The 26463-nt window shown below is 41.3% G+C and overlaps 2 protein-coding genes across 10 annotated transcripts in view; both read right to left on the bottom strand.

Moving 5' to 3' along the window:
• Positions 1–396: 396 nt before the first annotated feature.
• Positions 397–9005, bottom strand: LOC115213117 (protein C19orf12-like). Of its 2 annotated transcripts, XR_004999792.1 has the most exons (4): positions 8950–9005; positions 8663–8737; positions 4112–4243; positions 397–703 (listed from the first exon to the last, which is right to left on the bottom strand). XR_004999792.1 is itself a non-coding variant. In XM_029782045.2 (3 exons), the coding sequence occupies exons 2-3, from the start codon at positions 4239–4241 to the stop codon at positions 609–611; spliced, it is 225 nt and encodes a 74-aa protein (XP_029637905.1). In that variant the 5' UTR covers positions 4242–4243; positions 8663–8827; the 3' UTR covers positions 397–608. The 2 variants fall into 2 exon arrangements, 1 of the variants encoding a protein (XP_029637905.1); XM_029782045.2 differs by lacking the exon at positions 8950–9005 and having other exon boundaries at positions 8663–8827.
• A 15805-nt stretch (positions 9006–24810) lies between these two features.
• The window catches only part of LOC115213412 (pecanex-like protein 1), a 113285-nt gene continuing 111632 nt past the window's right edge, over positions 24811–26463 (bottom strand). For all 8 annotated transcript variants that reach the window (XM_029782365.2, XM_029782367.2, XM_029782368.2 and 5 more), the window contains one exon: positions 24811–25883. In XM_029782365.2, the coding sequence (XP_029638225.1) occupies positions 25599–25883 (285 nt within the window). In that variant the 3' untranslated portion in view covers positions 24811–25598. The remainder of the gene's footprint in view (positions 25884–26463) is intronic.

Below are 26463 nucleotides of genomic sequence, written 5' to 3'. Positions count from 1 at the left end.
ATGCATGTTCACTAGAGCAAAATGAGACCTACACTTGTTAATCGATGTGGTCCAATTCTGCTCCATGACAACACTTGACCACACATTCCCATGATGACACTACAGAAGCTCACATACTTGAGATACAACACTTTACCATTATCTTCCATATTATCTTGATCTTTCACCCACCAACCACCACTTTTTCAAGCATCTTGACACACTTTTTTAAGGCCAAAAACCCTTCTATTCCAAAGCCAAGAGTAAAATCAAATTTAAGGTTTTCTTGGCTTCAAAATCTTTAAATTTTTATTGAAGAAGCATAAATGACCTTGAAATGAATAGCCTTTAAGGGATCATATTTAGAATATTTAAACATTTGTATAAGTCCAGTTTTTCAAAATTTTCAAAATTATTTTCCAAAATATTATTTTGATATACCAATAGATTTTGTAAGTAATCATACATTAATTGTTTAAAGTCATTTGAAGTTCATCTGTTAAAAATTATTTCAAGCACTTTACAATATTTCTGTAGAGATGTTGATGTGGTTTAATGTAGCTCAAGAGCTGTGGAGAAGCTGATATACCAACGTGTTGTAAGATATCCTTCATCTTGTTGCACAGTAATCATTTTTTATCTTTAGGCGGTTTACGAAGGATTTGTGGAGCAGATTTAAAATCACAAGACATTCCATAAGCGGCAAGTCCCCCAACTACACCACCTAAAAAGAGCAAATAAATACAATTATTGAGTAAATATTCTTCGTTCACTATCTTCATGTTAAAGCATAGTTTCAGGGACCTATGAATATTCCTTTATTATATGAAACCATTTTCTATTAAATTTATTAATATTTCCTTTAATTACAGCTTAACCATCATCATCATCATCATAATTGTTGTTTTAATGTCCACATTTCTGCTTTGTTGAGGTAGATTTTCGACTTCCAAATGCCTTTCCTGTTCCAATGGCCAGATATATCTTCTCGGAAGATTGGAAATGAGGGATGTTACTAGTATGATGGCCTTGTTCAGTCTGCATCTTTTGCATGAGGTTAAGTGAAAGAGACACAAACACACCAACACATACACATAAACAACAAGTTTCTTTCAGTCCTATATTTAAGAGATGAGGCATTATGTACATTATTTACATCATTTACATTATTTACATTTGACAGATATTTGTCCTCGTCTTGTTTGTTGTTAACACAACATTTCAGCTGATATACCCTCCAGCCTTCATCAAGTGTCTTGGGGAAATTTCGAACGTGGGTTCTCATTCCTAAAGAATTTTTTACGTTATTATTATTATTGAGTGAGAGAGCAGTGCATGTCATCGGAGTGACACTGGGGTAAAATATATAAACCCAAGGGTACACCAGGCACATGCATCACAACCATGGATCAGGTAATGAAGGTTACGGAGAGGGTCATAGCCCAACTGATTAAGGAGAAAGTCAGCTTGGATGAGATGCAGTTTGGTTTCGTGCCAGCGAAAAGCACCACTGATGCCATATTTCTGGTAAGACAGCTGCAGGAGAAATACCTAGCCAAAGATGAGCTCCTCTACCTGGCTTTCGTTGACATGAAGAAAGCCTTCGACAGGGTCCCCTGATCCCTTATCTGGTGGTCAATGAGGAAACTAGGGATAGATGAATGATTAGTGAGAGCTGTACGAGCCATGTACAGGGATGCTGCTAGTAAGGTGAGGGTTGGTGACGAGTACAGTGAAGAATTCTGGGTAGAGGTAGGGGTCCACCAAGGTTCAGTCCTCAGCCCCCTCCTATTTATCATAGTCCTCCAGGCAATAACGGAGGAATTCAAGACAGGATGCCCCTGGGAGCTCCTCTATGCTGATGACCTTGCTCTAATTGCTGAGTCACTATCAGAACTGGAGGAGAAGTTTCAGGTGTGGAAGCAAGGATTAGAATCGAAGGGCCTTAGAGTCAACCTAGCTAAAACCAAAGTCCTAAGAAGTAGGAAGGTTGACAAATCACAAACGCCTTCAGGTAGATGGCCCTGCTCGATCTGTAGAAAAGGCGTAGGTAGAAAATCTATAAGATGCACCAAGTGTAAGCTATGGACATATAAGAGGTGCAGCAATGTCAAAGGAAAGCTAACTAGGAAAATAGTTTTTGTATGAGGCAGATGCTCAGGAGCAGTAAACACTGAAAATGTGCAGAGACCAACTTCCACCGCATTCCAGGGAGAAAAACTAGAAATAGTTGATAGCTTCCGTTACCTAGGTGACCAAGTCAGTAGCGGGAGCGAGTGTGCTGAAAGTGTAACTGCTAGAGTAAGAATAGCCTGGGCAAAGTTCAGAGAGCTCTTACCTCTGCTGGTGACAAAAGGTCTCCCGCTCAGTGTAAAAGGCTGACTGTATGACGCATGTGTATGAACAGCCATGCTACATGGCAGTGAAACATGGTCTGTGACTGCTGAGGATATGCGTAAGCTCACAAGAAATGAAGCCAGTATGCTCCGATGGATGTGTAATGTCAGTGTTCATACTTGACACAGTGTAAGTACCTTGAGAGAAAAGTTGGACCTAAGAAGCATCAGTTGTGGTGTGCAAGAGAGACGTTTGTGCTGGTATGGCCATGTGGCAAGAATGGATGAAGATAGTTGTGTGAAAAAGTGCCACACCCTAGCAGTTGAGGGATCCTGTGAAAGAGGTTGACCCAGGAAAACCTAGGACGAGGTGGTGAAGCACGACCTTCGAACTTTAGGTCTCACCGAGGAAATGACTAGAGACCAAGACCTATGGAAGTATGCTGTGCGTGAGAAGACCCAGCAGGACTAGTGAGACCATAACCTGTGGCCTCTACTTGGGATGTAGCCAGTCCACTTATGCATACCCTTCTTTCTTGGGACACAAAACTCTACTTGTGAAACCTGTTGAGGCAAGTTAGAAATCAGAATCAAAATCAAAATCAAAATCGATCAACATCAATGGAAATTGTAGCTGTGATACCAGTGCCGGGGGCACGTAAGAGAACCATCCAAATGTGGCCGTTGCCAGCTTGCCTGGCCTCCGTGCTGGTGACACATAAAAATCACCATCCGATCGTGGCTGTTTGCCAGCCTCGTCTGGTTGGCGTTAGGAAGGGCATCCAGCCATAGAAACATTGCCAGATCAGACTGGGCCTGTTGCAGCCTCCTGGCTTCCCAGACCCCAGTTGAACCGTCCAACCCATGCTAGCATGGAAAGCGGACGCTAAACGTTGATGATGATGATGATGTTGATGATGATGATGATCTCATATCAAGATTTATTTATTTAATTATTATTATTATTATTATTATTATTATTATAATTATTCTGAGAAAGACTGGCGGGTATATCAACTGAAACATTGAGTCAACAACAAACAAGACGAGGACAAATATCCATCAAATGTAAATAATGTAAATAAGGTAAATAAAGAGAAATCTGCAATGGCTTGTGATTTGATTATTTATATAAAGAATATATACATATATAGGTGCAGGCATGACTGTGCGGTAAGAAGCTTGCTTCCCAACCAGATGGTTCTGGGTTCAGTCACGCTGCATGGCACCTCGGGCAAATGTCTTCTACAGGGTGCTCAAACAGTCTCTCTGCAGTGAAATTTTTCATCCTGACTCTCCAAAATGTATTTGGTAGATGGAAACTGAAAGAAGCCCATCGTATATATATATATATATATATTTCTAACAACGTTCTAACATGAAATATTCCAGAAGGAAGAACAAGCCTACAACTTGGGAAGATGTTTCTTATGGGCCGAAGCTGGAAACCCTTGGGGCACTTGCTCACATTTCTATTAGGTTGTCATGGTTACAGAATGTTGATAACATAGTAGCAATATATTTATATGAAAGGTCTTTGAAAGCTGCATACAAACTAACTCTCTCTCTCATTGTACCCCTCTCTCTTTGTCCTTCTCTTTCTCTCTTTGTCCCCCTCTCTCTCTCATGGGAATGTTGCTGAGGAGATAAAACAAAGACAGTAATCTTGAAGCCACATTAATAATGTGAATTGAATTATGACAAACCCAGAAAATATATCAATAGTAAACAATATGAAACAGCTTCATATGATGTAAAACATTTGCCAAAATGAATATACAATACTGATAACTTACCAACAACAAGACCAGGGGGCCCTAGTAACATTCTACCAATAAATGTTGCGATACCAACTATTATCATACCCTTTAAACATTCCTTGACTGTAACTTTCATGTTTCCTTCATCTTCATCGCCTTCAGCCATTTCTAAAAAAGAAAAACAAATCTTGTTGGCAATGAATTGTGTTATGAAAGAGAGAAAGAAAGAAAGAAAGAAAGAACAAGACATACAATATTCAATTGCAGATCACATTTCAGATTTCATTTCTTCAATTATTGCACAGGAATATTTAAACATTGTATAAACATTAAGGTTTGTTCCTTCCTTATCTCCATCATTGAAGTGCATTGACTGATGTTTCCCCCACTGCTTCAAAAATACTCTCCACTCACCAAGATGCATTCATTTTAAACAAAGCCAGAGAGTTTATATATTCATTTATAAAATATAATTTGAAACATTCACAACACAACAGTAGCCCCTTGTGTGTGTGTGTGTGTGTGTGGTTTTGTAGTACAACACCCAGAAAGAAACTAGGACTATATTCAGAGAAATCTATTAGCAAACAAAAAAAAAGAAAAGCATTCTCTGCCAATAGCAGAGAAAAGGTAGAGCTAGGTTTACCCAATTACAGTGGACTTTTACCTATCTACATCGATGGAGCTCCTTTTTAAGGCTCTTGACTTCACTAGGGCCTACACTGAAATCAATCACGAGGACTTATGCATCAGGTGTAGGAGTGGGTGTGTGGTATGTAGCTTGCTTACCAATCACATGGCTCTGGGTTCAGTCCTACTGCATGGCATCTTGGGAAAATGTCTCCTAAAAAACTGAAGGTTCAGTAAAATTGTATTATATACATATCAGAGGGAAACCACTATGTGGACACCCTTATGCCAGAAATAGATCCGCTATGGTCTTACCACTAAGAAATGTTCTCAAGAAAAATTTAGCAAAACAACCAAAACGTAATCAAGCAAGACAAAAGAAAAGCAATAAAAATATGGATTAATCGCATACATATTTCACTATTAACATATTAATTAACTTTACTTACATAAATGTCTGTAGATCATCGGTGCGATTGTCCAGATGAATATAATTTGCAGGACTGCATACTAGGACGTCCGCAAAAAGTCAGATCTGTAAAGAGTTCTACCCTTTACACTCGTGGTTACTATTTTAAATGTCCTCGTTTTGGTGCGCTAAATTACCGGAAAACTTATGCTGCAGATAATACTTTATTGCAGTGGCCTTTGCCGGCTAGAGAATGTATTAATTTAAATTTAAATTTAAAATGAGGATGAGAAATTAGATATTAATTTAATTAACATCGATTTCACACCAGTTGTAGGACTCTTTACAAATCTGACTTTGTGCGGACGTCCTAGTATGCAGTCCTGCAAATTATATCCATCTGGACGGTCGCACTGATGATCTACGGACATTTATGTAAGTAAAATTACGTAACATGTTAATAGTGAAACATGTATGCAAATAATCCATATTTTTATTGATTTTTCTTTTATCTTGCTCGAATATGTTTTGGTTGTTTTGCTAAATTTTTGTTGGCCAGATTTAATTTAATGTAGTTCTCAAGTTTTAGGGAATCGTAGTAGAGAAGATATGATACTGCTGTGGGCTCGCCCTAGGCAAAAAGTTCAAAATTATTTTTGCCGATGACACTCCCCGGACCCTAAGTAAGGCATGTGTAAAATTTGAATGAAATTGGTTGCGTAGTTCTGAAGTTTTAGGGAAACACACAGACAGACAGACAGACAGAGACACATTCTCAGTTTTATATATATAAAGATATTAATAGTAATGGTAAGACAGCAAAAGAATGAATGCGACCTCAATATTAAGTAAATAGAGGAATTTATCTGTAATATAGTATGTGACGATTATTCAGTTGCCCTTTTACTTGTTTCAATCATGTGACTGTGGCCATGCTGGAGCACCGCCTTTAGTCGAGCAAATCAGCCCCCTCTTTTTGTAAGCCTAGTACTTATTCTATTGGTCTCTTTTGCCGAACCACTAAGTTACAGGGACGTAAACACACCAGCATCGGTTGTCAAGCGATATTGGAGGGACAAACACAGACACACAAGCATATACGCACACATATATATACATATATACGACGGGCTTCTTTCAGTTTCCGTCAATCTAATCCACTCACAAGGATTTGGTAGGCCTGAAGCTATAGTAGAAGACACTTGCCCAAGGTGCCACACATATATACATAAAGACAGCTTTATTGTTCAATTGTTGTGCATTGATGCATGTGTAATATGTGTGAGGTAAGCAGTAAGAGGGAGAGAGCGTGGATGGGAGGAGTGAGTAAAGCAGGCAGAGAGAGGGAACGAGAGAGCAGGAAAGAGGGAGATAAAGACTGTAGGTATAAGTGTTTGTGTGTGTGTTTTTTTCTATGGAAAACTAGGTTTCTATTGAAAGTGAAACCAATTGACTTCATTGAAGTACAGTGATACTTCGCAGAACAAGTTTAATTCGTTCCATGACTGACCTTGCCTTACGATTTACTTGTTTTACAAATCAATTTTCCCATTGAAATTAACTAAAATATAATTAATCTGTTTCAGTCCCCAAGAACCACTCAAAAATAATTTTTTATGGGGTTTTAAAATAGAAAAGGTGTAGTTACAAGTAAAATGACAGTTTTCAAAAAGAGAATGCAAAGGAAATATATAAACTGGTTTTATTAACTGAAAGACCTTAAAAACAGGATGACTTGTGTGCTGTTTGCGAATTTTCTGCTCATACTTCTAGACAAAAATTTGCACGAGTCTTGGCCCATACAACAAATTATTCATACAATGGGGTACCTGTGTTGCAAAGTTCTACTGTAATTACTTTTTGAGGAAATTAAAGGGGGTGGCCTTCAAAGAGAAGCCTTGACATTGAACTATTCATGAAATTGTTATACATGAAATCAACATCATCAATATTTTACCATATCATGTTACATTATACTCTCTTCTATGTAGTACCACAAGGACTAAAGGATACTGAATAACTAAATTTCCTGGATGTCCAATTGTTGCTTTTTAAATTACCATACCATCTTACAAAACTCATTAGGAGATCCCCTTCGATCATGAATGACCATGGGATTGCACCTAGAAAGTTACCCTCTGATGCACAAGTCCAGGCAAGATTGTTTGTGGAAGGCTAGCAGTCGCCCATGCATTCCAGCCTCCCCTCTCCATGCCACAGATGTTATCCAAGGGAAAGGCAAAGACCGATACAGCTTGGTACCAGTGATGTCGCAACTCATTTCTACAGTTGAGTTAACTGGAGCAAAGTGAAATAAAGTGTCTTGCTCAAGGACAAAACACACAGCCCAGTCCAGGATTTGAACTTACAACCTCGCGATTGTAAGCTCTACACTCTAGCCACTAATCCATGTGCCTTCACACAAAACTCATTAAAACACTATATATATTTATATATATATACACACACATATATGCATACATACATACATACACACACACATACATACAAACATATATACATACATACATACATGCATGCATACATACATACATACATACATATATACATACATACATACATACATACATACATACATACATACATTCATACATACATACATATATAGATGTGTGAATGTTTCCCTTGTTAACAATTAACACGGAAAAAATAGATAAATAGTTACCAGGGTAGCAAAATATCACACAATCAAAAAGGTTGTAACTCCTTATTTTTAAAAGTAAAAACTTCGGGTTTATGTGAAATATTTCGTATAATATATATAAATAAATGAATAAATTTTCCGGCTGCCAACACAACCTAAATTTTTTCCCTGGTGAGACCAGCTTTGTTATGAGCAAGCCAAAGTGTCTTATTAAGTACTATTGGGTCAATAGATGAATAAAAATTAGAAATGTCAAACTGGATAAACTTAGTGATTCTCTTATTAACTCTTCACATAATATCAACCTGCTAAATATTGATACATTTACTAATACTAACATTAATTAAGGTAACACCATCCGTCCCTCTAGAAATATTAATAACAAGTTTATTGTATCTGAAGTCAATTACAACAGACTCCCCAGCTAGCCAGCTCCAGTCAAATTGTCTAACCCATGCCTGCATGGAAAATGGATGTTAAAAGACAACGACAACAATGATGATGGTGATGATGATGAGTAGAAATGAGAGACGTAAAATGAAATAGAAATATAATTCAAATAAATAACAAGTTTTATTAACCCAATAAAGTAAATGCAGAAATAAATACAATACTGTACTGAACTCTGAAAAGCAATGATTCATTTTAGAATGCAATAGAAACAAACTTTTTAGACAACATGTGAATTCCTAAAGATGTTCCAGCAATGATCATTCGACCTTTTAGAGAAATGAAACCATTTATTTCGAATTTCTTAAAATTGATCTGTTTTAGAGCTTAAACAATAGGATTGTTTCATATGAAATAAATAGTTTAAAATATCATGTTATATATGAAATGAATATTTAAAAATATGGATATATATTAGTCAAAACATAGTTACCTGTAGCAAATGATGTGACCACGAAGTTTCAAGTCTATCCTGTCCTGTTGTCTCTGAGGTTCTGGCTGCAATGACCTATATACAGGAATACTAATTAGCTGTAATTCTGAGAAAATAGGTTGGTTTCCATTTAAAATGTATATACAGAAACACAGAAACACACACACACACACACACATGCACAAATGTGTGTGCACATTCACTCATATATGAAAAAACTCAGAAAGCAGCAGGCAAGTTTAAGAGCTCCACCCACTTGCAAACATAATCATCTCATTGCAATTCACCTGGAAAAGAAAAAGACAATATTTTCTTGGAAAACACTTCATATATCCATTTACCTACTTATTCATTTATCTATTCATGATTTATTTTTATCAGAAGTGTGACAAAGCTTCCAGGTACTGCAGGGCAAAGAGTGAGAGAGAGAGAGAGAGAGAGAGAGAGAGATAGACTGCTTTTAGGCCATGGTAGTGAGGTGCCTTTACAAAATTCAAAAGGTGAGAAAGACACACACACACACCATACACACACACACCATACACACACACATATATATATATATATATGTAAATTTTAATATTTTATTAGTCTTTGGTGTAATAATATTTTCCTTATGTAAATATTGTTGTTTATGTAATGATCTAATTATCATAATTTTCTATATTATTAGATATTAAATTTAAGTTTATTCGTAAGATACTACTTAGCGATAGATTTATGTTTGATAGCAAATATACGAGGTGTCTAAAGTTAGGATTTTGTATATACATGTATTAATAGTATTAATTGTAGTTTCAAATTTCTTATTATTAAAATTAGATAAACTTAGATATGTTTCGACTAAAGATTGGTCCAGGCCATGTCTAACTTAATAGCATAACTTAGTTATTGTCTTTTAAAATTGATATTCGCTAGTTATTCCCATTGATAATTATATTTATAGTATTTATAGTATTTATTTCATACTATATAACTACGAATTGATTATTTCTATAAGTATTTTACATAAGATTTCCGAAAGTTTGTTTAAGTTTGTTTGTTTGTAATTTTTGAAATTAGCTATTTCATCTTTAAATATGAAAAATTAATTTATTAGGTTTTTATTATATGTGCATATATATTTATTTATAGAGATTATTTTAGATCTTAATTATAATATTTATATACATTTATATATTTTCATTGATAATTTATATATAATAGTTATTTTTAAAAAAAAATACTTATGTAATTAGATATAGACTATTACCGATATTAAATTATTGGTGGGTTTCCTACCTTATAAATTAAAATTAATATTTAACATTATAATTGATTTTGATATAATCATAATTGTTAAGTTTTAAGTTTCTTTGATAATAGAGTTTATTATAAGTAAAATTATTATATTATTTATATCTTAAAAATATTGTTTAAATATTTCTGATTATTTTTAAAATATTTCAATTAACCTGAAGATTGACTGTAACCATAACTCGAATTATTAATTGAATTTAAATTATTGTTATTCGAATTGGTACAGCCATGAACTGATCATAGTGTTTTACTCTTTATCTTTTATTAAACTTTTAATACTTTTGATATATATATATATAAAAAAAATAATAAATAAATAAATAAATAAATTAATTAATAAATGAAATAATATATAAATATAAAAATATACATACATACATATATATTTATATTTGTATATATATATAAAATTTATTAGTTTAAATTATTTAAATAATTTTTTATTTTTAACTTTTATATTTTAAATTAATTTTATGTATTGGCTTATGTTTTTCACTGTTTGATTTGCCTAATAGTGGTTTTATCTCTAATTTAATATATATATATATATATATATATATAAATTGGATTTAATCCTAAATCTCATTTTTCCCTGTAGGTTTGGATTTATTCCCTAATATTATTATTATTATTATATATATATATATATATATATATATATATATATTATGTGAAATAGAAAGATGAATAATCTTGTAGTAGATTAATCAAAGTTTAACCGATACCTTAGTAGCAAAAATCACAGCAGTGAACAGCACGGTTGGAGGTACAACCATCTGGCGTTGCAACCGTGCGTTGGTGCGGATAATTGAAATTAAAACATTATTGGTGAATTGAAGAAATGGAGCTGAATGCAGATTGAACAGAAATCGTTTTATTTCATTCTACACGTGTTTCGAAAGGCACAAATTACCAAAATCCGATTGAATAATGGGACCATATTGTGTCTTTCTCTTCAGAAAGACACAATATGGTCCCATTATTCAATCGGATTTTGGTAATTTGTGCCTTTCGAAACACGTGTAGAATGAAATAAAACGATTTCTGTTCAATCTGCATTCAGCTCCATTTCTTCAATTCACCAATAATGTTATATATATATATATATATAATATATAGTTATAATATATATATATGTATCTTTAATCTTTTATCTTTTACTGGTTTCAGCCGAGGGCTGAGGTCATGCTGGTGCATCACCTGTAGTTACTCGGTGTTGTTTCTGATATTGTTTTTTTGGTGAAGTAGCACATTGGACGGAACTGCTCTTCTTTGCGTCTCCTGCCGTCATGTGGGTTCACCTAGTATCTCAGATAGAAATCTATCCATGTAGATCTCTAAGTTTGCCTGGAAGGATATTGAACAATTACAGGCCCTTGAAACCCAGACTGTGTCCTTATTTTTTGATGGGGAAGATGAGATCTTTGGTATGATGCAGTGATGTCCAGATCAAGGACTCGTATAGTTGTCAATTCCAAAATTGGAAGCTAAACCCTCCAAGAAATTCCAAATATATATCACCACATATCTCTCTCATCTTCTCTCCGGGGAATGGAGACTCAGCTCCTTTAGCCTCTCCCAGGAGCCCATCTTTTGCATTGAGTCAATGTTCTTTGTGTATTGGCACTGGATTGCTTCAAGATCCACAGATTGTTTCACACTCTCTGGGGACTATAGTTGGGAGCAGTAATCCAAGTAGCTGGGAACGAAAGTCTTCCATAGGAGTTGCAGGGGCTCCCTTTTCCTGGTTCTGAATGTCCTCAGAATCCACCCAGCCACTCGCCTACACAGTGTTGCCATCTTGGTAATATGCACATGGAATGTTGCATCATTGCTCATGTGAACCCCCAGGTCACACACCGACTCTGACTTAGGGATCATATTACCTTCTGGTCCTGTAGTGTGTGCGAGATTCGAATATAAAGGCACCTACCTTCTCTTCGCTCTGATAGAGACCCTTCAGTGGTAACGGATCCTTCGTCACAGCCCCGACCCGAACACTAAAGATAGCAGCTGCTTCACCCAACCTTAGCAACGTCTTCACACGTCTTAACACCTCGACGACCCTCGTTCAAAAGGCCGAAATCGCTGCTCTCTGCGCGCGCCTCACGACTGCCCCTTCCGGTTGCCCCAAATTCTGGTCAACGCACCCAGCTGCTGACGTCATCCCACACGCCACCCTGATCTTAAAGATCACAATCTCTCCGCTCCATGTCGTAGTCCACCATCCAACCGAGAGGGTGCCTTGCGCGTCGAGATCTCCTTAAGCTGGGCACGTCGTTCTCCCCCTCTCCAGAATCGTCGTCCGTCAAAGCGACAATCCTGCGAAGGTCCAAGACGTGTCACGGCATTCCATCCACGAAGACGTTGTTTCTGGAATTGATCGCCATCACCGTTCCTCTGCTCCATTGAGACGTACAGTGCGCCTTTGGTGGCTTAACCCAGACTTCCTCCCCTATTTTCACGTGAACGGGTCCCTTCTCTTCCTCGTGACCCTCCGGCGCTTTGCTCGGGTGCCTCCATTCATATTTGAACACAGCTCTCTGTGGCACAGATTCCTCAGCTTGTCCGGATCAGGGAGACAAGTTGTACCAAAAAACTGCTTCAAGCGGCGAAATGTGCCCTCTTTTCGCTATGGCCTTGACTGTCCGATGGTGCCTTCCACGATCCCGTTACCGCTCTGCCTATACGCTGCTCTGAACAAGCGACGCACATTCCACCGATCAAGCATAACCCTCAATGCTTCCGAACGAAACGCCGCCCCGTTGTCCATCAGTAGTTCTTCCACGGGACCTCTCTCTAAATTTATCCCGTTCAGGATCTGCGCGATCTCGTCAGCAATGCCCGTTCTCAACTCCCTCCAAATGGCCAGCTGGCCTGGCCCGCAGTCGACCATGGAGAGGTATATTCCCTGACGGTAGTGTGTGACACATCCACAGCTGGCCTTTTCCAGTTCTGCTCCACCGAAAGGCTTCCCTGTTCATGCCCACACGGAGCAGGGTCGATGGACTGACACCTGTCGCAGCTCCCGACCACCTTCCGGATGCTTCTCCTAGTGACGTCAGCATCAATTTTCTTCGCCAGATACAGGGTCCTGTCCACACCCAGGTGATGCATAGCACGCAGTCTCTTCAGTTCGGAGTCATCCAACCGACACGCCGCAGCTATCCCTTTCCGGGCCTCCTCCGGTTGTTCCAACTACGCTCTTTTCATCCTGGTCAGTGCGTCCGCCCTGTTTTTCTCCGAAGGCACGAAAACCACATTCAGCTTCAGTCCGAACTCGGCAATCAATTCACCTAGAACTCCTAGACGGCGCTTCACTAACATATCCGCGGCACCTTACGTCCGCACTCTCCTTTCACCGGTGATCACGATCCTACCCAGCCAAGCACAGTGGCCGAATCCGTCCGGATTTCAATTGTGCGCAGCCCTCATTTCAGGGCCAAGTTCACCCCTTTCAGCACCGCGTCTAATTTGGCGACATTGATGTGGTTGAAATCATCTGCTTTCCGAAGCCAGGCCACGTCCTCCACCGCAGCACCTTCGATTGCCAATACAACCCCTATCGCTATACTGCTAGCATCACACCAGACGGTCCCGCATTCCGTCTTGGGCACGTACCAGTTCCTCCTGACCGTGTCTTCCACTCTCGTCCTCTCTAGGATTTCCTGCATCATCGCCACTGTCCCTTCTCCCACCTTGTCGCCCCAACTCTCCCCCTCTGCTCGTCTCTTGGTGTAACTACACGCCGTGCGCAGCCATCCAGCGATCGGGTAGTGACCGACCAACTTCCCACACACCGAGAACAGCTCTCTCTTGCTGACGCTGGAACTCAGCTCTGGGATTTCATTCCCTCTCCGGAACACCAATTCACCCGATCTATCTCTTCGCAGCTTCAGCCCCAGCACGGCTCCCCCTTCCATCACCTCCGGTGGCTTCGCAATCAGTCCGAACTTCTCCAGATGTCTAACTACCTCGTTGGCTGGCACTACAGTTTTGTCCACCAAAATGTCGTCAATGTAGGAGCTGGTGGCCTTTCTAATCTTGCTGTCTTTCGCTAGGATGGACTTAAGCACTGCCGCCATGATCTTCAGAGCGGAATTCAGCCCGAAACCCAGCCTAGTTAAACAGTATGTCCGGCCTTTGTACCGCACCAGCTGATATCGCCACAGTTTGTCGCTCACATGGAGCTGCAAGTATGCCGATTTCAAGTCGACAATCGTCGCTGCCTCGGTCGACTGTCTCCACGCACGTAACGTCTCGCCACAAACGTCTGTCGCCTCACCTCCCATGACACGATATATGCTGGTTTAGCTCCCTGAAGTCCAACACCGGTCTGACTTTTCCCTTCGTAGGCTGCATTACCGCCATCAGGGATAGCATTCCGCCTGTTACCCTCTCCTTCCAAGGGACAAGGACCCCTTCCTCGATCCACCTCTCCACTTCGTCTTCAAACTCAACCCTGGCGTGGCCTTTCAGGGTATGCTGGTAACAGCTCACCCTGTTCTCCAGCGTCGGGGGCTCGTCCTTCCATCGCCACTCTATCGTCCACCGCCTGAAAGTCTTTGTCCTCGATGGTGTAGGCGGCGCAGTCCCTCGCGGGGCTCTGCTCTCTCTGGCGATCCTGACTCGCAGTGCACGACGCCCCCACGCTTCTGAACGTGACCTCATTTCCCACAACACCGACGCCACCAAGGCAGTTGATGGCGTCCATCCCCATCACCACATCAACACCATCTATCATGCGTTCAGCCACAATTACCTGCGGCCTTAGCGTCGCGCCGCGCACCACTATCTCTACCTTGCTGCTGCCTCTGCAACGGATTTCGCTGCCGTCGACCGCCCGGACGCTATTTGCCCCGTTCCATTCCTTCGTCACCCTTGAAGTCACAAGGGTGGTCGTACAGCCCGTTTCCACGAGGGCCCTGAACGTCTTCCCCTCGGCCTACATGTCAATTAATGGCAGCGTCTCCATTAGCGCCTCTACTCGTTTGCGGGGAAAGTTCGAGAGGCAGCAACTTCCCCGCGGTCGTTTCCCTGGTCGCAATCACGGGCGATGTACCCTGTCTGCCTGCATCGATAGCAAACGGGCCCCGGTTGCGTACAGTCCCGCACCATGTGCGACCCCTGGCATCTAAAACACCGACCTGTGAACGGCCGCTTCTGTACGTCTTTCTCCGGTCGTCGTCCGTCTTTATGCACCTCCGTCACTGCCATCACTATCGCCTTCCGCCCAGAGTGTCACGTCAACACGAGGTCTTGAGTCACCAGTTCGCTCAACGCCATCTTTTTATTCCCGGGAAATCGTTGTAGGAGAATCCCTACATCGTCGGGGAACCCATTTACAAACGCCAGCCGCGCCGCTCTCTCCAGTAAACCCAGCCAGCATCGCTAACCTTCTAACTTCTGCCGCGTACTCATCCACTTGTCCTCCCGTCCACCAAATCGTACCCAGCTTAGTAAAAGCTGTGTATTCACATTCTGTGTAGGTATCCTGCAAACGTTGCTCTATTTTTTCCTCGCTCAGGTGTTCCTCATCCTCCATCTCAAGGTATAGCGTTAACGCGCCCCCTTCTAAATACAGCGCCATAAGACTTGCCACATCGCTTATACCTTGCAGTCTTGCCACCAGCCTGATTTTACGCATCCAGGCCACTACATCACCTTCACCATTAAAGGGTCTGATGATATCGCTGGCGATCCTGATTTTCGCAGACATCATGGTGACGACTTACGTGGAGAGCCGAAATGGCTTGTAGTGTGTGCGAGATTCGAATATAAAGGCACCTACCTTCTCTTCGCTCTGATAGAGACCCTTCAGTGGTAACGGATCCTTCGTCACAGCCCCGACCCGAACGCTAAAGATAGCAGCTGCTTCACCCAATCTTAGCAACGTCTTCACATGTCTTCACACCTCGACGACCCTCGTTCGAAAGGCCGAAATCGCCGCTTCCTGCGCGCGCCTCACGGCTGCCCCTTCCGGTTGCCCCAACTTCCGGTCAACGCACCAAGCTGCTGACGTCATCCCACAGGTCCAGTGTATTCCAATTTTAGCCTGGTGTTGAACCGATAGTGGAGTGCCTACGCGGTCGTATCGTGCCGGGAATACGGTCGCATGCGGCTCTACTCTTAACGAAATCATTACAAGCCATAAAATACATACAACGACAATAGGACATAAGTGAATTGACACAAGTCTTCTGTTGGTAGATAAATATTATTTATTTACATATTTTACAATCATGCTGATGTTGGAAGTTTGTAAGTGTTAGCAGGTTTTGTGTCTGTGTGTTCGTGAGGCATAAAAAGGTACTGACCATAGGATTAACCATGGAACTCGGTTTACAGTTCATGTTGTTTGTATCAGTATAGCACAAGCAGTACCAGAAACCATCGCCTATCTCTAAGTTGAGCAGCAAGCAGAAACAATCGCATATCTCTAAGTTGAGCAGTAGGTGGTCTAAGTTAGTTCTTAGAAGAACTAGAACTCAAGACAAAAATGCCTGTGAAAACTGGTTTTTATACTATTTGGTTGGCTCACCGAACTCCAGAAAATGGAATTTTAACCGAAGGTCTTGATTGGTTGATTCGGGATTGGCGCGAAAATAAGTCGAGACAATTCGCGTCACGTGTCAACCAGTGGCGCAAACTACGCAGGGACCCTCGTGTCATATGTCCACCAGTGGCGCGAACTACGCAGGGACCCTCGTGTCACACGTCAACCAATCAAGTTAGTGTTTAGAAAAAGAACAAGTTGGCCAAAGATGGTTGTAAGCTCAAACGAGATTATTTCTGCTTTGCCTTTCACACAGTGAAGATATTAGATATCGCTATAGTCATATACCAAAGTGGCTGAAACTGCCACGCTACAACAGTATTCTTAAGGTCTACGATGATTGTGGTTCGTTTGGAGCAAGAAAGTCTACAGGTAGGCCAAGAAAAACAACCAAGAGAGAAGATCGTGCTATGGTAAAGTTGGTTAAAAAGGACAGATTTAAAACTGCTGCTGCTGTTTCTCGGGAAATGAGCATTGTACTGAAGAAAACTTTATCTCGAAAAACTGTCTCGTCCTTTAGTTGAACATGACCTACAAGCAAGAGCACCTGCAGTGAAGCCACTGATCAGCTCCAAGAATAAAAAGTGTCGTCTTACCTTTGCAACCGAACATGTGTTGTGGTCTCAAGAAAAATGGCAAACGGTGCATTTCAGTGATGAATCTAAGTTTATGTTATTTGGCTCAGATGGGAAAAGGTACATTTGCCAGAAAGTAGGTGAAAAATTGTCGCCTAAATGCCTTAAGACTAGTGTTAAATTCGGTGGAGGAAGTGTCATGGTTTGGTAGATGATATCTGGAGATGGTGTGGGCCTTTTGGTGCGATTACATGGAAAGGTAAATGAAGGAGTTTATAAACAACTTGTAAAAGATCATGCCTTGCCTGTGCTGAGAAATTCAACTAAGCGATCACCCATATTCATGCAGGACAATGCCCCATGTCACAAGGCTAAGGTGGTCATGAACTTTCTCAAGGCTGAAAAGGTTATTGTTATGGATTGACCTGCTCAAAGCCCAGATCTTAATATTATTGAAAATGTGCGGAATATTCTAGGAGAACGTTCAAAAGCCAGAAATCCTAAAACAACCGAGCAATTATGGAATGCCCTTCAGGAAGAATGGAATAAGATCACCCAGCAAGAAATTGAAAATTTAATTTCCTCATGCAGTCGAAGATGTCAAAGTGTGATTGAAGCTAAAGGGCTTCACACTAAATATTAAATAATTCCAGTATTCTCTGTCATTTTTGATTATTTTCTTATTTTTTCAACCGTTCTGATCATTTTGGCTGCCATGGGTTTTGCAGTAAATCACTAAATCATCCATAACTTTTGTATTATCCTCTCAAATTACACCAAAATCTCAGACAATAATAATTAATATCGTATTTATTGTCTGTTAAAAGTATTGAATATAAAACAACTTTGATAAAAATTTATACCTACTTTTCTGACGAAATCAATGCCGTTCTGAAATTTTGGCCGCAACTGTATATACACACACTTACATAAATATATATATAACTGGAATGCCCTCTCCACGGCTTACGTTTAATCTGACACTTAGGGGAGACTGCCTCTCTTTCCATGGCATACATTTAATTTGGCACTGACGCTTAACTGCCCCACCCCATAGCCTAAACTTAATCCAGCCCTTAGGCTAGACTGTATATATATTTTCTTTTTTTTTCCTAGCTATTTCAAAACTGTGGCCATGCTGGGGCACCACCATTTTCCTACACTGTTATTATTGAGAGCCTCTTCTTATATGTGGTATTTCGTGAATAAGGGAGTTTGATATCGCTACCTTTATTTCACCTCTTGCTGCGAGGTAGGCTCATCTGAGACTCTTGACAGGAAGAGATCCAGTTTCACTGGAAAACCCCTACATTGACTTTGTGTAGGTCCCTGAGGCTGTTTGGGAGAATATTAAAAAGCTGTGGTCACCTGAAACCCAGGCTCTTGTAGTAACTGGTCCTGAGGCGCATTGGCATTGCTGGGATTTTTCGGACTGTCCAGTGTAGACCCGTTCCGGCTTTGGTGTAGGTTTGAATGACAAAATTTGGCCCAATTCCACTCATCGTCTTCCAGATATATATTACTGTATACCTCTCCCGCCTTCGCTCCAGGGAGCAGAGTCTTACAAATACATAAAGCAACGCTTACGTTTAATTCGGCACTTAGCCTAGACTGCCCGCCTCCACACACTACGTTTAATCCAGCATTTAGGATAGACTGTCCCTACCACGGCCAATGCTTAAGCCGGAACTTGGGCAAACTGCCCCCACACTACAGCCGATGTTTAATCCGGCACTTAAGCTAGTTGCCCCACTCCACAGCCTACCTTTACTCCGGTACTTAATCTAGATTGCCAATTTCCACGGCCTACGTTTAATCTGGCACTTAGGCTAGACGTCGCTCACACTCCATGACCTAAGCTTAATCCGGCATTTAGGCAAGACTGCCCCCACCACCACAGCCTTAGGCTGGATTGCCAATCTCAAAGGCCAACGTTTAATCCGGCACTTAGGTTCACTGCCCCTTCACAATCTACTTTTATCTGGCACTTAGGGTAGACTGCCCCTCCACGACCTACATTTAATCCGACATTTAGGCTACGTTTTGCCCATAATCCACAGCCTACATATAATCCGGCACTGAGGCTAGACTGCCCTTCCACACACTACATTTAATCCGGTAGTAACGTTATACTGCCCTTCTTCCACAGCCTGTTTAATCCAGCGCTTAAGCTACACTACCCACCTCCACAACTTATGGCATTTAGGCTAGGCAGCCCGCATGTCACGGCCTACGTTTAATCCGGCACTTAGGCTAAACTTTGCCAACACCCCGCATCCACAGCCTACGTTTAATCTGGAATTTAGGCGAGACTTTCCTACGTACACGGCCAGTGTTTAATCTGGCACTAAGGCGAGTCTTTGCCAAACCCCGCATCCACAGCCTACATTGAATCCAATATTTAGGCTAGACTGCTCCTTCTACAGCGGCCTACATTTAATCTGGCACTTAGGGTAGTATGTCCCCTTCAATGGCCTACGTTTAATCGGGCTAAGGCTAGACTGACTTTCCTCCATGGCCAACGTTTAATCAGCACTTACGCTAGACAGCCTCTTCCACGACCTACATTTAATTCGGACTTAGGCTAGACTGCACCTCTCTCCACGACGCACGTTTCATCCGGCATTTTGGTTAGACTGCCTTCTTTCCACAATATACATTTAATCCGGCACGTAATCTTGACTGCTCTCTCCACGGCCTACGTTTAGTCCGGCACTTACGCTAGACTGCCCCACCTCTTGGCCTACATTTCATCCGGAATTTAGGCTAGACTGCCCTTCACTCCACGACCTTTGTATAATTCGGCTCTTAGGCTAGACGGCCCCATTTCACAGCCTATGTTTAATCCGGCACTTTAGCAAGTCTTCTCCACCAGCTCGCCCTACGTTTAATCCCGCACTTAGGCTAGACTGCCACCCACAACAGCGTATGTTTAATCCGGCACTTAGGCTGCTCTGCCCCCTCCACAGCCTACATTCAGTCCGGCCCTTCAAGGCCTAGGTTTAATCCGGCACCTAGGCTAGACGGCCCCTCACTCTACGACCTACGTTTAATCCAATACTTAGGCTAGACAGCCCTCACCACGATCTACTTTAAATCTGGCACTTAGGGTAGATTTCGTCAAACCCCTCTACGGCCTATGTTTAATCGGGCACTTAGGCTAGACTGCCCCTCCCGCCACAGACAATATTTTATCCGACACATAGGCTAGTCTACCCCCTCCATGATCTACATTTAAAGCGGCACTAAGGATAGATTTCGCTCCATCCCTCAACGGCATTTGTTTAATCCAGAACTTAGGCTAGACAGTACCCCTTTTATGGTCTACGTTTAATCCGGCATGTATTATCTTGACTGCACCCCCTCCACGGGCTACGTTTAGCCCAGCACTTAGGGTAGACTGCCCCTCACTCCAAGACCTACATTTAACCCGGTACTTAGGCTACACGGCCCACACCATGATCTACTTTAAATTTGGCAATCTACTTTCGATTTCGCCAAACCCCTCCATGGCCTACATTTAATCTGGTATTTAGGCTAGACTGCTACCTGCCAAGACCTACATATAATCTGGAATAATAGGCTAGATTCCCCCCCTTCCTATGGCCTATGTTTAATCCGACACAGGCTAGATTTAATCCGGCAATTAGGCTAGACAGCTCTTCCACCACAGCCTACGATTAGTCTAGCACTTAGGCTTGACTGCCCTCCCTCCACGGACCACATTTAATCCGGCTCTTTGGCTAGAATTCTCCACCTCCACACCCTATGTTTAGTCCGGCACTTAGCCAAGACTACACCCCTCCAAGGCCTACGCTTAATCCGGTATTGAAGCAAGACTGCCACCCACAATGGCCTACGTTTAATCCAGCAATTAGGTGGTGGAATGGGAGGCAGGACTTCCTGGAAAAATTCGATAGGGGGGGAGGATGGGGACTTCCCGGAAAAGTCCAAGGTAGGAGAGTTGAAGGGGAGAAAAGGGTGGAAGGAGGAGGCATTTACCGGAAAATCCGAGTAGTGGGTGAAAAGGGGACATTGCTGGAAAAGTCCAAGGAGAGAGGGAATGGGAGGAAGGTGAAGGATTTCCTGGAAAAGTCTGAGGAGGGGGCAGGATGGGAATTTACTGGAAAAGTTCAAGAAGGGGAAGTTGAGGAGGAAGTCCGCCACATTTAGGTGGAAAATATACTTCATGATTCCGTAATGCTGCTTTTTACGTCTCGCTCAGAGATTTATTATTGCTTGCTTGTCCCCCTTACATTGTTGCATAAGCCAACCACATTCCACAAAGCAGTTTATCATGATACCAGTACTGATGAAGCTTCCTTGTACTCACAACAGTAAACAGAATTTGTTATCTCCGTTCGTTCGAAGCAACGTAACCAAGTGAAAAGAATAGAGAGTAATGACGGATGAACTGAAGAGGGTCGAAGAAGACATTGTGGTTGGGGTGATAGCGGAGGAAATAATGGGAATGTAATGGCAGAGGTAATGGAGGAGAGCCTGATGTTGATATGGCAGCTTCCATCACTATCAAAGACTTAATATTCATTAAGTTTAAGGCGGTGAGCTGGCAGAAGCGTTAGCACACCGGGCGAAATGCTTAGCGGTATTTCGTCTGGCGCTACGTTCTGAGTTCAAATTCCGCCGAGGTCGACTTTGCCTTTCATCCTTAATTCATTTGTCTGTCCTTGTTTGTCCCCTCTGTGTGTAGCCCCTTGTGGGTAGTAAAGAAATAGGTATTTCATCTGCCACTACGTCCTGAGTTCAAACTCTGCCGAAGTCGACTTTGCCTTTCATCCTTTCAGGGTTGATAAAATTAAGTATCAGCTACACACTGGGGTCGATGTAATCGACTTAATCCGTTTATTTGACCCATCTGTGTTTAGCCATTTGTGGGTAGTAAAGAAATAGGTATTTCACCTGTCTTTATGTTCTGAGTTCAAATTCCGCCGAGGTCGACTTTGCCTTTCATCCTTTCAGGGTTGATAAATTAAGTACCAGTTGCGTACTGGCATCGATCTAATCGACTGACTCCCTTCCCCAAAATTTAGGGCCTTGTGCCTAGAGTAGAAAAGCAAATTCATTAAGTTTCATGGATGGATCTTCTCCAGTATTAGGCTGTTAACCTTCATAGTTGTTCGTCATCATCTTCCTGTCTTTTTTGGTCTTCACCTTTCACAGGTTCCAACCACTTTGAGTGCTCTGGACTTCTTTATACAAGCGACATCCACCTCATGCCTGTTCCAGCACACGTCCGATTGTTCTTATGCCAAGTTTTCCTCAACGCATTTGTACTTTGTTGTTCATTCACACCAACATAACACATGCAGCTCACTTTATTTCTCGTCTTTGCAAATCCTCTACATTTAAGACCATCTCACTACCATAAAAACAAAAATCACACTTTGTACCCAAGCTTCATACAATCTGCTTTTCACTCAGAGAAAAACTCTACTGTCAACAGCAATCTTGGCTCCCTGAGCCAGCCTCTTGCTAGGCTTTTGATACCCCAACCACCACTGCTAGATAGTTCACCTTGGTAACAGATGTTATCAACTACCAAAAAGCCTTCAAGGAATATATTCTATGTGTGGGGATGCAATGGCCCAGTGGTTAGGGCAGCAGACACGCGGTCATAAGACTGCAGTTTTGATTCCCAGACTGGGCGTTGTGAGTATTTATTGAGCAAAAACACCTAAAGCTCCATGAGTCTCCAGCAGGGGATGGTGGCGAAAGCTGCTGTACTCTTTCACCACAACATTCTCTCACACTTTCTTCCTGTTTCTCTTGTACCTGTATTTCAAAGGGCCAGCCTTATCACACCCCGTGTCACATTGAATCTCCCTGAGAACTACATTAAAGGTACACGTGTCTGTGGAGTGCTCAGCCACTTGACATTGATTTCATGAACAGGCTGTTCCGTCGATTGGATCAACTGGAACCCTTGTCGTAACTGATGGAGTGCCACGATATTTCATGCGCATTCTTACTACTAAACTCCTACAGAACATCTGAGCAATGTCTGCCTCAACCATCAGCCTGATGGTGAGCTCATTAGACATTGAACTTCCATGGATTATCATGGCTACACTGTGTACAATTTATTCCTTGGCCCACAGTTCAACTTTATATATCAAGAATTTTTTTTGTGGCACTCCATTGATTACGACAACGAGGGTTCCAGTTGAACCAGTCAATGGAACAGCCTGCTCATGAAATTAACATGCAAGTGGCTGAGCACTTCCACAGACACGTGTGTACCCTTAACGTAGTTCTCGGGGGAGATTCAGCATTACACAGAGTGTGACAAGGCTGGCCCTTTGAAATACAGGTACAACAGAAACAGGAAGAATGAGTGAGAGAAAGTTGTGGTGGAAGAGTACATCAAGGTTCACCACCACCCTCTGCTGGAGCCTCGCGGGGCTTTAGGTGTTTTCATTCAATAAACACTGACAACGCCCAGACTGGGAATGGAAACCGTGATTTTACGACCGCGAGTCTGCTGCCCTAACCACTGGGCCATTGCGCCTCCACATATCAAGAGTATGGTTGAGAGGAAATTCAATATACAAAATACACATAGAGCAGAATGTGTTACGTGTGTAATATAGTAAGATGAAAACTAAGATTGCCCTTGCAATTAGAAGAAAAAAACTTCCCCCAAAGGTGTTTAAAATCTGTAAATAACAAACAAGAGAAATAACTCCAATATCATCAGCTGAATCAAATTGCTGGAAAGACAGTCATAGCTTATATAAAGTCATTCAATGACCCCCATTCAGTATGTAGTGACCCCTATGACAGGGATTCAGGTTTTACTTATCCACCCCTTTTCACACAAGGGTCACATTGACCTTGTGTCGAAAGACAAGACTCACAAATCAGACAAAGAAGAGAGAGTAAAACAATTTTAATATTTGTTCATCCAAGTGAATAAAACTGTAGAGAGAGGTTTGATCCCCAGGAAGGACTTCACAAGGGAGAGTCAGGATGTGGGCAATGAGAATGATGATGATGGTGGTGGTGGTGGTGGTGGTTGGAGGAGAGGAGGAGCAAATGACCCAGAGATAGCTTTATTCCATATGCAACCCTCATCTTTCCTGATTTAATGTTTAGGTGTTTGTGTATGTACATACATACACACACACACACATCACACAAATATACATATATATATACACACACACATATATATATACATATAAACACTCATTTTTCAAGCCTTTGTATAAGTAATATATACACATACATACACACACATTTTGTCTAGTTTTAATCTATATACATCACCAATACACACACTCACAAGTCTGTACAAATTTAATAAACCATTTTATTTATTGTTGTCTCTGATATTTCATCATCACCATCATCATCATCATTACTACCATCATCAACAGCACCATCATCATCATCATCATCATCATCACTTCTCCGTAATTCCAAGTCACCGCCACCGCCACCACCATCATCATCATCATGGTCAATGTTGTTATTTGTGATTAAACTGAGATCTTTCACCACCAGACAAAACCGTCAGCCCTGTGTGTGTGTGTGTGTGTGTGTGTGTGTGTTATGTTCAACGGGGTGGTGAGAAAGTGTCGAATGGCCCCTTGTTGTGGTGGGAGAGAGACAGGAGGACAAATACAGTCTCCCATCTTAAACATTTCTTTCATGTCCATTCTAAATGTTTGCCAACCAAACAAGGAATGGTACAGTTTTAACTTCATGTTTTTTTTAATAATAAAAATAATAATTGTAATAATGATTTCATAGATTGGCATGGCACCTTAGATTACTAGGGTTAGGGGGAAGAAAATGAGATGTTATGATGGTCATGCCTTTCACAGTGTCATTAGTTCCATAACATGACAGGGATCCAACTGGGAATTGAAACCCTATCACAGACTTGGTTTGCAGAACAAACTTAACACCATATCATGGTGATTGACAGATATCAAAAAATAACAATTATTAGTAGTAGTAGTAATAATAATAATAATGATAATAATAATGATCATAATAATAATAATAATAGTAGCTTTTGTCCATGGCAGAAAACCAAATTTTGTACAGAGAGGTGGAAGGGTCAGTTGATTGAAGCTCCATGTATTACTGGTATTGCCTGCCAAACAGGAATGAACAATGAGGTACTGAGCTGGGAGATCATAAAGGGGCCGAGACTGTCTTTCTATAGTTTAGGTCAACATCAACACATCGTCTATAATAATAATAATTATCATTATTATAATAATTATAATAAAGATGTGACCCTTGTTTGCCAGATAATCTCACTGCCATAACTCTGGACCCCCAAATTGTTTTTTTTTTGTCAACTTCTTGTGTTCAGTTAAGATTTCTTCTGATGCTTTATTGCCAAACTGAGGCCAGGTCAACCGAGGTCAGATCAGGTCAGGTCAAGCTGACATCCATCGGTGGCATCCATGTTTGGCCAGTTGATGAGGTTGCAGTCTGAAAACACCGCAGAAGCAGCAGTGGACCGTGGTCAAACTTCGACACCCAAGTGCATCACACCACCATCGGCTATTGGTACATATTTGTCAGAGCCAACCTGAACTAACAGGATGGTGTAGTCAACATGGGACCTGCAGACAGGGTCACGGTGACACGGGACCCATCGATGTACAATAGTGCCCTCTAATCCCTTTGTGGGTGTCCAGCCATTCCAACCACTTTTGCCTCCATTTTGTTTCCAATCGTCACGGGGCCACTGAACATCGATACGACGGCCTAGGTTCATATTGTCATACATTTGGCTGGGATCCATTATCTGTGAAAGAGATAAACAGACAGACGTGTACAATTTAGATATTGTGAATGAATAATAACACAGATACACACGTATATACACTACACACACATGTATGGGGTGCTATTCCCAGTTCATGGGAGCAAAGACAAGTGAATACTCAGACACAAACACAATATACTGTACATATATATTCATAATGTATACACATGTACACTATATATATATATATATATATATATATATAATATATATATATATACACAACAACATCATCAATATCAAAATCAAGTCAAATGGAAATTGTAGTTGTGACCCCCATGCTGGTAGCACGTAAAAAGCACCATCCGAATGTGGCTGATGCCAGCTCCTCTGGCCCATGCCAGTGACACGTGAAAAGCACCCACTACACTCTCAGAGTGGTTGGCGTTAGGAAGGGCATCAAGCTGTAGAAACTCTTCCAACCCATGCCAGCATGGAAAACGGACGTTAAACACTGATGATGATGGCGATGATTATATATATATATATATATATATATATGTAAAAAAATGCAAACTGGGACAAGAATGCAAAACATTTAGAAGACGATACAATAAAC

Source organism: Octopus sinensis, linkage group LG6, assembly GCF_006345805.1.
Source record: "Octopus sinensis linkage group LG6, ASM634580v1, whole genome shotgun sequence".
Lineage (NCBI taxonomy): Eukaryota > Metazoa > Mollusca > Cephalopoda > Octopoda > Octopodidae > Octopus > Octopus sinensis.
Note: the sequence above shows the minus strand (reverse complement) of the source record. Positions and strands in the feature narration are given on the sequence as shown.

What these genes read in the sequence shown, in the direction of transcription:
- LOC115213117 (XM_029782045.2), bottom strand. Translation starts at nt 4,241, where the DNA reads ATGGCTGAAGGCGATGAAGATGAAGGAAACATGAAAGTTACAGTCAAG. An exon ending in GCCCCCTGGTCTTGTTGTTG is followed by an intron (nt 704 to 4,111) that starts GTAAGTTATCAG and finishes TGCTCTTTTTAG; the next exon opens with GTGGTGTAGTTGGGGGACTT.